At 53.7% G+C, this 13,250-nt stretch overlaps 1 protein-coding gene across 1 annotated transcript in view; it reads left to right on the top strand.

Moving 5' to 3' along the window:
* LOC115080391 (butyrophilin subfamily 1 member A1-like) overlaps nucleotides 1-12,449 on the top strand; it is a 58,890-nt gene extending 46,441 nt beyond the window's left edge. The window contains exon 11 of the mRNA XM_029584534.1: nucleotides 11,003-12,449. Within this exon, the coding sequence (XP_029440394.1) occupies nucleotides 11,003-11,529 (527 nt within the window). The 3' untranslated portion in view covers nucleotides 11,530-12,449. The remainder of the gene's footprint in view (nucleotides 1-11,002) is intronic.
* The last annotated feature ends 801 nt before the right edge of the window (nucleotides 12,450-13,250 follow it).

Genomic DNA, 13,250 nt, shown 5'->3' with positions numbered 1-13,250 from the left:
CACAGGCCCGAACTAATACCGCTGGGGAAGACATGGAGTCCGCTCTCGCATATCTCACTGACGCAGCCTCCGAACTCGTCCGTACGGCTGCCAAAGGAGTGTCTTCCTCGGTGGCGGCCCGGAGGCAGCTATGGCTATGCAATTGGGCGGCCGACGCTTCCTCCCAAGACCCGCCTCACGAGAATGCCCTTTAACGGTTCCCTACTGTTCGGCAGTGACCTCGAACAATTGGCTAGGACATGGGGTACCTCTCCATTACCCCGTCTCCCAGAAGACAGGTCTAGGAGGAGCCAGCGCACCTTTTCAAGGCCACCTAGAGGTGGCAGCTCTCAGCGCTTCCACCCTTACAGGACCCGCTACCAAGCACCCCGTCCTCCAGCCAGGAATCAGCCCTTTCGGGCTAAGCACAAGAGAGACCCGGCCCGGGTTCTGGCCCCGGCCGGACGCCGCAATGACAATCAGCCGACCCATCCGGGGGTAGCGGCCATAGGGGGCAGGCTAACCCTCTTCTACCACAGGTGGGTCGAGATCACCTCGGATCAGTGGGTCCTTACCATCATCCGAGCAGGATATTACCTGGATTTTATTCGGCTTCCGCCAGCCAAGTTTGTGGAATCTCCCTGCTCCCCTCTCAAGCAGACGGCATTGGAAGAGACCTTACGGAGGCTCCTGGCTGTAAGAGCCATAGTCCCAGTCCCTGGAGGGGAAACAAGTTCTGGGCATTATTCCATTTATTTCATAGTGCCCAAGAAAGGGGGCACTTTCTGGCCAGTCCTGGACCTGAAGTCCGTCAACCGACACCTCCGGGTCCCCAGCTTTCGCATGGAAACTCTGCGATCCGTCAAGAATGCAGTACGACCAGGGGAGTTTCTCACCTCCCTGGATCTGTCGGAAGCCTATCTACATATCCCGATTCATCAGGACCACCAGCGCTATTTACGCTTTAAAGTCCTCAATCAGCACTTCCAGTTCCGAGCCCTACCCTTCGCGTTGGCCACTGCGCCACGGATCTTTACCAAGGTAATCGTAGTAGTGGCAGCAGCTCTCAGGAAGGAAGGAATTCTCGTCCATCCCTATCTGGACGATTGGCTGATCAGAGCAAAGTCGCAGGAGGAGAGCCGCCGGGCAACCGGCAGGGTTATAGCCTTCCTGGAAAGCCTGGGTTGGGTAGTCAACTTAAGCAAGAGGTCCCTACAGCCGTCACAGTCGCTGGAATATCTCGGAGCCCTATTTGATACCCAGGCGGACACGGTCAGCTTGACCTCCAAGAGGATATCAAAGCTTCAGAATTGTCTGCAGGTCCTGCTGCGCACCTTCCGGCCCACAGCTCGGGATTACCTGCAAGTCCTCGGCCTCATGGCATCCACTCTGGAAGTGGTCCCATGGGCGTGGGCTCATATGAGACCTTTGCAACACGCCCTCCTATCCCAGTGGAGCCCACGATTGCAGAACTACGCCGTCCACCTGCCTCTACCAGCCAGGGTCTGGATTCTGCTACGATGGTGGTTGCAGCCCGGCCACTTGAGCCGGGGCTCGAGAATGTCCTCCCCAACCTGGACCCTGCTCATCACAAATGCCAGTCTGAATGGCTGGGGAGCACACTGCGAAGAGCTCACCGCCCAGGGGCGGTGGAGCAGAATAGAGTCGGGGTGGAACATCAACCGACTGGAAGCAAGGGCAGTCAGGCTCGCATGCCTGCACTTTTCTCACAGACTCCACAACAGAGCGGTCAGAGTGATGTCGGACAACGCCACCACGGTGGCATACATCAACCGACAGGGTGGAACCAGGAGTCAACAGGTATCCTTGGAGATCACTCCACTGATGATTTGGGCAGAAGCAAATCTCCAAGATATCTCCGCCATCCACATCGCAGGGATGGACAACGCCAAGGCAGACTTCCTCAGCAGAGAAAGCCTGAACCCGGGAGAATGGCAGCTGTCGCCCAAGGCTTTCCAGCTGATCGTAGACCAGTGGGGGACGCCGGGCATGGACCTACTAGCAGACTGGTCCAACGCCCAAGTTCCCAGATATTTCAGTCGCCGGTGGGATCCTTTATCCCAGGGGATCGACACCCTGGTACAGCCGTGGCCTCAAGGGATTCTGCTATATGCCTTTCCTCCGTGGCCCCTGCTGGGCGCCATTCTACACAAGATTCAGCGGCACAGAGGCCTAGTTCTTCTAGTGGTCCTGGATTGGCCAAGAAGACCCTGGTACGCAGACATGAGAAGACTGCTGGCAGGGAACCCATTACCCCTGCCTCCTTACCGGGACCTGCTGCGGCAGGGCCCCATCATCCACGAGGATCCGGCTCAATTCTCTCTTACGGTTTGGCCATTGAGAGGGCTCAACTGAAGAAGAGAGGTTACTCAGAGGTGGTAATCGATACACTCCTCCGAGCACGCAAGTTCTCCACATCGCTTACATATATAAGGATCTGGAGAGTTTTGAAGCTTGGTGCGATTCTCACAGCACCAATCCACATGCCGCTAAGATACCTATCATTTTGGACTTCCTACAAGATGGGCTTCAGAAGGGTCTTTCTGATCAAGGTACAGGTAGTGGCGCTATCTTGCTATGGTCCCCGGAGGGACGGCAACACCATTGCCACACACGCTGATGTGTCACGCTTCCTGAAAGGAGTCAAGCACATTTGCCCGCCACTGAAGTGGCCGGTGCCTCTGTGGAACCTCAACCTAGTGTTGGATTTTCTAGCGGGATCCACCTTCAGGCCCCTGAGAGGTCTGTCCCTTCGTTTGTTGACCTTGAAGATGGTGTTCTTACTGGCGGTCTGTTCAGCCTGTCGCATCTCAGAGCTACAAGCACTGTCCTGCCGTGATCCGTTTCTCAGAATCACTCCAAAGGCTATCCATCTTCACACAGTTCCTTCCTTCTTGCCGAAGGTCATCTCACAATTTCACCTCAATCAAACCATATCCTTGCCCACTACGAATGGTTTGCAGAAGTCGGAAGAAGGTCGACTACTACGTCATCTCGACATTGGCAGATTACTGCCCAGATACCTGGACATGTCAGAACCAGTACGAAAGACTGACCACCTGTTCGTCCTTCACAGCGGGAACAAACAAGGGGAAGCGGCCTCATGGCCGACCATTGCCCGCTGGATCAAAGAAGTCATCAAGGCAGCCTACATAGAGGCAGGAAAGCCACCTCCACTACAGGTCAAGGCTCATTCTACCAGAGCGCAGGCGGCCTCTTGGGCAGAAACCGGGATGCTGTCGCCTGCAGAGATATGCAAGGCAGCGACGTGGTCCTCCCTCCATACCTTCTCCAGATTCTACCGTCTGGACGTTCAGGCCAGGGAGGACACAGCGTTTGCGAGGGCAATCCTACATGGACCTCGGGCAGCCTCCCGCCCAGTAGCTTTTGAGCATACCACTCGTCTTGAGTCCATCTGCTACACGACAGGAAATGTAGAGATTACTTACCTGATAATCTCCTTTTCCTTAGTGTATGCAGATGGACTCACCATCCCGCCCGGCTGCCGGTATTCATGGTGATTCGCCGATTCATGGTAAGCCATGTTTTTGCTTATATAGGGCCTCCACCCTGCTGGGTGTCGACGCCTTCCGGTTGAAGAACACTGGTGGTCTCCAGCTACTATCAATCTGTCAGGGTACTCCTGTTTCTTTAATTGATCGGTCAGCTACACTTACATAGCTCATACAGCTTTTGCAAGGAAGATTACTGAATTGCTTCACTTCCTGTGGGGGTATATGTACCCGTGCTGACGTCAGATCCGTCTCCAACTGCTAGCACGAGCACACTGTACCCACTTGTCTTGAGTCCATCTGGATACACCAAGGAAAAGGAGATTATCAGGTAAGTAATCTCTACATTATTAGGCTTATTCAATTACCAATTATTAGGCTTTTCAATAATTGATGATAGTTAATGTGACTTTCAAGGCATGCTTCACTTTCAGTGCATATCCAGCATAGCTCCCTGCTTCAACGGCAGGGGAGAAGAAAAACTAATACTTCATGCATATCCAGCATTGCTCTCTGCTTCAACGGCAGAGAGCTATGCTGCCGCTTACCCAACTAATCAAACTTAATATTTCACTTGGAAGCAGCTCCATCACTGCTCTCTATATTAATAGTGGGGGTGAAAGGGAAATAGAACCTAAGGTTACTAAGAGCCAAGAGAAACAGATAAGTATGAGAAAAAAGAAGTGTGAAGCTTGCTGGGCAGACTGGATGGACCGATTGGTCGTCTTCTGCCGTCATTTCTATGTTTCTATTTAACCCATCCTGCAAGAATTCCAGAATGAGTAGGATCCTAACTGAATGAGGAAGGATACAGAGATCCTCACACCAGGCCTCAAACCCGCACACAGGCTCAGGAAGTAGAGAACGTGCGAGCGTGGAGTAAGGTGGCAATCACCACAGAAGAATATCCTCGCTTCAGCAGGAAAACCCTCTCCAGGGCCAAACCGCAGCACAGAACAGAGTCGGATCCTCGTGAAGAACTGGTCCCTGCCACAACAGATCCACCTGCGTTGGAAGACTAACGGGCATCTCCACCAGGAGTCTCCACAGATCTTCAAACCACGGCTGCGTGGGCCAGTCTGGTGCCACTAGAAGTACCAACCCCCTGTGGCCTTCAATCCTGCAAACTATCCTGGCCAGCAAGGACCACGGAGGAAAGGCATAAAGCACCTTGTATGAGAGCATCTATGCAGATATCTGCATCTGCTGGCAGGGGAGCATCACCCGAGTCCTTCTGTCTACTCGCTAGGAAACGTAACACATCCCCCTCACTTATATCTCTCCTCCATACCCATCCTTCACCTGTCTACTCGCTGGGAAACGTAACATCCCCCCCTCTCACTTATATCTCTCCTCCATACCCATCCTTCACCTGTCTACTCGCTAGGAAACATAACACATCCCCCCTCACTTATATCTCTCCTCCATACCCATCCTTCACCTGTCTATTCACTGGGAAACGTAACACATCCCCCTCACTTATATCTCTCCTCCATATCCATCCTTCACCTGTCTACTCGCTAGGAAACGTAACACATCCTCTCTCACTTATATCTCTCCTCCATACCCATCCTTCACCTGTCTACTCGCTAGGAAACATAACACATCCCCCCTCACTTATATCTCTCCTCCATACCCATCCTTCACCTGTCTACTCGCTAGGAAACGTAACACATCCCCCCCCTCACTTATATCTCTCCTCCATACCCATCCTTCACCTGTCTACTCGCTAGGAAACGTAACACATCCCCCCTCACTTATATCTCTCCTCCATACCCATCCTTCACCTGTCTACTCGCTAGGAAACGTAACACATCCCCCTCTCACTTATATCTCTCCTCCATACCCATCCTTCACCTGTCTACTCGCTAGGAAACGTAACACATCCCCCTCTCACTTATATCTCTCCTCCATACCCATCCTTCACCTGTCTACTCGCTGGGAAACGTAACACATCCCCCCTCTCACTTATATCTCTCCTCCATACCCATCCTTCACCTGTCTACTCGCTGGGAAACGTAACACATCCCCCTCTCACTTATATCTCTCCTCCATACCCATCCTTCACCTGTCTACTCGCTAGGAAACGTAACACATCCCCCCTCACTTATATCTCTCCTCCATACCCATCCTTCACCTGTCTCCTCGCTAGGAAATGTAACACATCCCCCCTCACTTATATCTCTCCTCCATACCCATCCTTCACCTGTCTACTCGCTAGGAAACGTAACACATCCCCCCTCTCACTTATATCTCTCCTCCATACCCATCCTTCACCTGTCTACTCGCTGGGAAACGTAACACATCCCCCCTCTCACTTATATCTCTCCTCCATACCCATCCTTCACCTGTCTACTCGCTGGGAAACGTAACACATCCCCCCTCTCACTTATATCTCTCCTCCATACCCATCCTTCACCTGTCTACTCGCTGGGAAACATAACACATCCCCCCTCTCACTTATATCTCTCCTCCATACCCATCCTTCACCTGTCTACTCGCTAGGAAACGTAACACATCCCCCTCACTTATATCTCTCCTCCATACCCATCCTTCACCTGTCTACTCGCTAGGAAACGTAACACATCCCCCCTCACTTATATCTCTCCTCCATACCCATCCTTCACCTGTTTCCTCGCTAGGAAACGTAACACATCCCCCCTCACTTATATCTCTCCTCCATACCCATCCTTCACCTGTCTACTCGCTAGGAAACGTAACACATCCCCCCTCACTTATATCTCTCCTCCATACCCATCCTTCACCTGTCTACTCGCTAGGAAACGTAACACATCCCCCTCTCACTTATATCTCTCCTCCATACCCATCCTTCACCTGTCTACTCGCTGGGAAACGTAACACATCCCCCCTCACTTATATCTCTCCTCCATACCCATCCTTCACCTGTCTACTCGCTAGGAAACGTAACACATCCCCCCTCACTTATATCTCTCCTCCATACCCATCCTTCACCTGTCTACTCGCTAGGAAACGTAACACATCCCCCCTCACTTATATCTCTCCTCCATACCCATCCTTCACCTGTCTACTCACCAGGAAACGTAACACATCCCCCTCTCACTTATATCTCTCCTCCATACCCATCCTTCACCTGTCTACTCGCTAGGAAACGTAACACATCCCCCCTCACTTATATCTCTCCTCCATACCCATCCTTCACCTGTCTACTCGCTAGGAAACGTAACACATCCCCCCTCACTTATATCTCTCCTCCATACCCATCCTTCACCTGTCTACTCGCTAGGAAACGTAACACATCCCCCCTCACTTATATCTCTCCTCCATACCCATCCTTCACCTGTCTACTCACCAGGAAACGTAACACATCCCCCTCTCACTTATATCTCTCCTCCATACCCATCCTTCACCTGTCTACTCGCTAGGAAACGTAACACATCCCCCCTCACTTATATCTCTCCTCCATACCCATCCTTCACCTGTCTACTCGCTAGGAAACGTAACACATCCCTCCCTCACTTATATCTCTCCTCCATACCCATCCTTCACCTGTCTACTCGCTAGGAAACGTAACACATCCCCCCTCACTTATATCTCTCCTCCATACCCATCCTTCACCTGTCTACTCGCTAGGAAACATAACACATCCCCCCTCACTTATATCTCTCCTCCATACCCATCCTTCACCTGTCTACTCGCTAGGAAACGTAACACATCCCCCCTCACTTATATCTCTCCTCCATACCCACCCTTCACCTCTCTACTCGCTAGGAAACGTAACACATCCCCCCCTCACTTATATCTCTCCTCCATACCCATCCTTCACCTGTCTACTCGCTAGGAAACGTAACACATCCCCCCTCACTTATATCTCTCCTCCATACCCATCCTTCACCTGTCTACTCGCTGGGAAACGTAACACATCCCCCCTCACTTATATCTCTCCTCCATACCCATCCTTCACCTGTCTACTCGCTAGGAAACGTAACACATCCCCCCTCACTTATATCTCTCCTCCATACCCATCCTTCACCTGTCTACTCGCTAGGAAACGTAACACATCCCCCCTCACTTATATCTCTCCTCCATACCCACCCTTCACCTCTCTACTCGCTAGGAAACGTAACACATCCCCCCTCACTTATATCTCTCCTCCATACCCATCCTTCACCTGTCTACTCGCTAGGAAACGTAACACATCCCCCCTCACTTATATCTCTCCTCCATACCCATCCTTCACCTGTCTACTCGCTAGGAAACGTAACACATCCCCCTCTCACTTATATCTCTCCTCCATACCCATCCTTCACCTGTCTACTCGCTAGGAAACGTAACACATCCCCCTCTCACTTATATCTCTCCTCCATACCCATCCTTCACCTGTCTACTCGCTAGGAAACGTAACACATCCCCTCTCACTTATATCTCTCCTCCATACCCATCCTTCACCTGTCTACTCGCTGGGAAACGTAACACATCCCCCCTCACTTATATCTCTCCTCCATACCCATCCTTCACCTGTCTACTCGCTAGGAAACACTAACACATCCCCCCTCACTTTTATCTCTCCTCCATACCCATCCTTCACCTGTCTACTCGCTGGGAAACGTAACACATCCCCCCTCACTTATATCTCTCCTCCATACCCATCCTTCACCTGTCTACTCGCTAGGAAACGTAACACATCCCCCCTCACTTATATCTCTCCTCCATACCCATCCTTCACCTGTCTCCTCGCTAGGAAACGTAACACATCCCCCCTCACTTATATCTCTCCTCCATACCCATCCTTCACCTGTCTACTCGCTAGGAAACGTAACACATCCCCCCTCACTTATATCTCTCCTCCATACCCATCCTTCACCTGTCTACTCGCTAGGAAACATAACACATCCACCCTTACTTATATCTCTCCTCCATACCCATCCTTCACCTATCTACTCGCTAGGAAACGTAACACATCCCCCCTCACTTATATCTCTCCTCCATACCCATCCTTCCCTCACTCCCCTCACTGTCCCTCCTCACTCACACCCACTTCCCTTTACCCCCTGCTGCTCACTTATTCTCTTTTCCAGAGACTCGCTCCCCCTTTCCTCACACACACCTCACCGCTGGACACTTAAATCTCTCTCTCTCCCACACACTTTGTTCCTGCCTCCTCCCCTCTGTCTTTTGCTCACTCATTTCCCCTGCCCCCTCCCCTCACACACATCCCTCTCCCACCCCTGCTCTCTCTCTCACACCTTAGCAGTGCCTCTCACTCCCTGCTGAAACCCTCCAGCACCAGCAGCAGCACCGGGACCCTGGGGGCCTACAGTTTTGCTTTCCCCATGGCCTCCGTTGTCCCTGAAAGAAGCCGTTCTGCCTTCATCAGGAAGTGCCCAGGTATAGAGAGAGTGCAGGGGTCACAGGACAGGCAGGGCAGGGCCTGTGACCCTCATCACTGCTACTGCCCTGTGCCACTGTCACCTGCCTCCATGTCCTAGTGAACAGTCTGATTCAGTCCTGGCTTTATCATGGTGCATGCTGGGATTTGTAGTATGGAGGGCATCAGCTTCCCCATCTGGGGGCAACTCTTTCTCCCTAGCCTCTGCGCAGGGAGTGTACCTTCCTTGTCAGCTGCATCACATTCGTGTGATTTTTCTTCAGGCCTTCTCTTCTGTGCTCCCTGCGGGATGCAGGGCACAGTTACTTTGTCTCTTTCGGTGGGAGAGCGGGCTGGTGCCCCTCTCCCGGGCACTTTCGTACGGTCTGAAATAGGCCCATCTGGGGGCAACTCTTTCTCCCTAGCCTCTGCGCAGGGAGTGTACCCTCCTTGTCAGCTGCATCACATTCGTGTGATTTTTCTTCAGGCCTTCTCTTCTGTGCTCCCTGCGGGATGCAGGGCACAGTTACTTTGTCTCTTTCGGTGGGAGAGCGGGCTGGTGCCCCTCTCCCGGGCACTTTCGTACGGTCTGAAATAGGCCCATCTGGGGGCAACTCTTTCTCCCTAGCCTCTGCGCAGGGAGTGTACCCTCCTTGTCAGCTGCATCACATTCGTGTGATTTTTCTTCAGGCCTTCTCTTCTGTGCTCCCTGCGGGATGCAGGGCACAGTTACTTTGTCTCTTTCGGTGGGAGAGCGGGCTGGTGCCCCTCTCCCGGGCACTTTCGTACGGTCTGAAATAGGCCCATCTGGGGGCAACTCTTTCTCCCTAGCCTCTGCGCAGGGAGTGTACCTTCCTTGTCAGCTGCATCATATTCGTGTGATTTTTCTTCAGGACCTTCTCTTCTGTGCTCCCTGCGGGATGCAGGGCACAGTTACTTTGTCTCTTTCGGTGGGAGAGCGGGCTGGTGCCCCTCTCCCGGGCACTTTCGTACGGTCTGAAATAGGCCCATCTGGGGGCAACCCCTCCTCCCCCCTCGTCTTTCTCCCTAGCCTCTGCGCATGGAGTGTACCTTCCTTGTCAGCTGCATCACATTCGTGTGATTTTTCTTCAGGACCTTCTCTTCTGTGCTCCCTGCGGGATGCAGGGCACAGTTACTTTGTCTCTTTCGGTGGGAGAGCGGGCTGGTGCCCCTCTCCCGGGCACTTTCGTACGGTCTGAAATAGGCCCATCTGGGGGCAACCCCTCCTCCCCCCTCGTCTTTCTCCCTAGCCTCTGCGCAGGGAGTGTACCTTCCTTGTCAGCTGCATCACATTCGTGTGATTTTTCTTCAGGCCTTCTCTTCTGTGCTCCCTGCGGGATGCAGGGCACAGTTACTTTGTCTCTTTCGGTGGGAGAGCGGGCTTGTGCCCCTCTCCCGGGCACTTTCGTACGGTCTGAAATAGGCCCATCTGGGGGCAACTCTTTCTCCCTAGCCTCTGCGCAGGGAGTGTACCTTCCTTGTCAGCTGCATCACATTCGTGTGTTTCTTCAGGCCTTCTCTTCTGTGCTCCCTGCGGGATGCAGGGCACAGTTATTTTGTCTCTTTCGGTGGGAGAGCGGGCTGGTGCCCCTCTCCCGGGCACTTTCGTACGGTCTGAAATAGGCCCATCTGGGGGCAACTCTTTCTCCCTAGCCTCTGCGCAGGGAGTGTACCTTCCTTGTCAGCTGCATCACATTCGTGTGTTTCTTCAGGCCTTCTCTTCTGTGCTCCCTGCGGGATGCAGGGCACAGTTATTTTGTCTCTTTCGGTGGGAGAGCGGGCTGGTGCCCCTCTCCCGGGCACTTTCGTACGGTCTGAAATAGGCCCATCTGGGGGCAACGCCCCTCCCTCAGCTGAAAGCAAGAAGACACTGGGAGAAGAGAGGGGCAGTCTGGAGACCTATGTCCTGCAGCTCAGGAGTGAGAGCCACTGACCAATAGGCTTGCTAGAACCTGCCCGTGAGCAGAGCTTCTGATAGGCTGAATGGATGAGGAAGTAACCAATGACAGGAGCCAATGAGGGCCAGGGGATGGGTAGGGAGCCAATAACGGTTAGATGTGGGTGTGTGAGGAGCCAATCAGAAGTGTGAGCTCATGTTTATTAATGTTTCTCCTCTCTGCAGTGGATGTGACTCTGGATCCTGAAACCGCTCATCCCCAGCTCCTCCTGACTGACGAGGGGAAAACTGTGAAATATGGAGGCACAGGAGAGGACGTGCTGGTCGATCGACTGAGATTTGATGTTTTTCTTCCCTTTGTGCTGGGGCGTGAGGGCTTCACCTCGGGGAGACATTACTGGGAGGTGGAGGTGGGGGGTGGGAGGTTATGGCAGTTGGGGGTCTGCAGAGACTCTGTGAGGAGGAAGGGGAGGATCACACGAATGCCCGAGGAGGGATACTGGGCAATTGAGATGTGGCGTGGAGGGAAATACCGTGCCCTCACCTCCCCAGAGACCCCGCTCCCCCTGAGTGAGAGCCCCCGGGCTGTGGGGATCTTCCTGGACTATGAGGCAGGAAAAGTCTCATTTTACGATGCAGAGAATAAATCTCATCTCTTCACCTTCTCTGACCCCTTCTCTGGCCCTCTCTGGCCTTTGTTCTGTACCTTTGATGATCCTCTGAGGATCCGGCCCGTGCCAGGCTGGGAGTGAGAGCGCGGGGCTCAGGGGTATCAGCTGCGCTCTCTGGGAGAGGGGGAAAGGAGGCTCCAGATTTGTGTTAAACCTGTGAATGAAAAATCACTGCCCAGCAAGAGGAGAGGACCTGAGAGGGTGGGAGGTGAGGAGTTAGGGGCTGGGAGGTCTCAGTTACCCAGGGGTAATGAAATGGCCTCCTAATGAGAGTCTGCAGGGAGGGCCGCAGGACAGAGGAGGGGGAGAGGGGCTTTTCTTCCTAAATAAAATCAGTTGGAGGGGAGGGAAGGATTCCTTGCTGGGGGGAGTTAGTGGATGTAACTGGATAGATTTAGATGATTAATTTGGGGCTGAAAATGTCCCTAAAGATACCCATCTGAGATTAGCCCAGGACCCTGCCTGCTCATGGCTGTTTGTTTGTACAGGGACCTCAATCAGAGTAAAATACCTGGGGAACAAATCATTAAGGAGGAGTGGAGGAGTCACCGAGGGGTGAGAGCAGCTACAAACCAGGGCTCAGATCCTGCTGCTGCTCCCTGTGACCTTGTGCAAGTCCCTTCCCCCTCCTTTACCCCAGGCTGTGAGCCCTCTGGGGACGGGGAGATAGGGACAGCACCTGCAGGATAGGGGCAGCCAGGACTGATGGCTCCTTACAGAAACCGTCACACAGATAATACTCTCCAGACATCAATGGGATTAAAACAAGGCCGCAGCTTTATTAGTAATTAAATCACCAGAGCCAAGGTCAGCACAGATTCCCCATCCCAAGGAATCACCTGCCACGCCCCAGCAAGATGACCCCTTCACAGGCCCCCAAACCTGCAATATCCAGCAGTATCCCCCCGCTAACCGGGACCCCCACCACAGCCCAGCAAGGTGACCCTTCACAGGCCACCAAACCTGCAATATCCAGCAGTATCCCCCCCGCTAACAGGGACCCCCACCACAGCCCAGCAAGATGACCCCCTCACAGGCCCCCAAACCTGCAATATCCAGCAGTATCCCCCCCCGCTAACAGGGACCCCCACCACAGCCCAGCAAGATGACCCCTTCACAGGCCCCCAAACCTGCAATATCCAGCAGTATCCCCCCGCTAACCGGGACCCCCACCACAGCCCAGCAAGGTGACCCCCTCACAGGCCCCCAAACCTGCAATATCCAGCAGTATCCCCCCGCTAACCAGGACCCCCACCACAGCCCAGCAAGGTGACCCCCTCACAGGCCCCCAAACCTGCAATATCCAGCAGTATCCCCCCGCTAACCGGGACCCCCACCAGAGCCCAGCAAGGTGACCCCCTCACAGGCCCCCAAACCTGCAATACCCCGCAGTATCCCCCCGCTAACCGGGCCCCCCACCACAGCCCAGCAAGGTGACCCCCTCACAGGCCCCCAAACCTGCAATATCCAGCAGTATCCCCCCGCTAACCGGGACCCCCACCACAGCCCAGCAAGATGACCCCCCTCACAGGCCCCCAATCCTGCAATATCCAGCAGTATCCCCCCCGCTAACCGGGACCCCCACCACAGCCCAGCAAGGTGACCCCCTCACAGGCCCCCAAACCTGCAATATCCAGCAGTATCCCCCCGCTAACCAGGACCCCCACCACAGCCCAGCAAGATGACCCCCTCACAGGCCCCCAAACCTGCAATATCCAGCAGTATCCCCCCCGCTAACAGGGACCCCCACCACAGCCCAGCAAGATGACCCCCTCACAGGCCCCCAAACCTGCAATATCCAG

Source organism: Rhinatrema bivittatum, chromosome 19 (assembly GCF_901001135.1).
Source record: "Rhinatrema bivittatum chromosome 19, aRhiBiv1.1, whole genome shotgun sequence".
Lineage (NCBI taxonomy): Eukaryota > Metazoa > Chordata > Amphibia > Gymnophiona > Rhinatrematidae > Rhinatrema > Rhinatrema bivittatum.
Note: the sequence above shows the minus strand (reverse complement) of the source record. Positions and strands in the feature narration are given on the sequence as shown.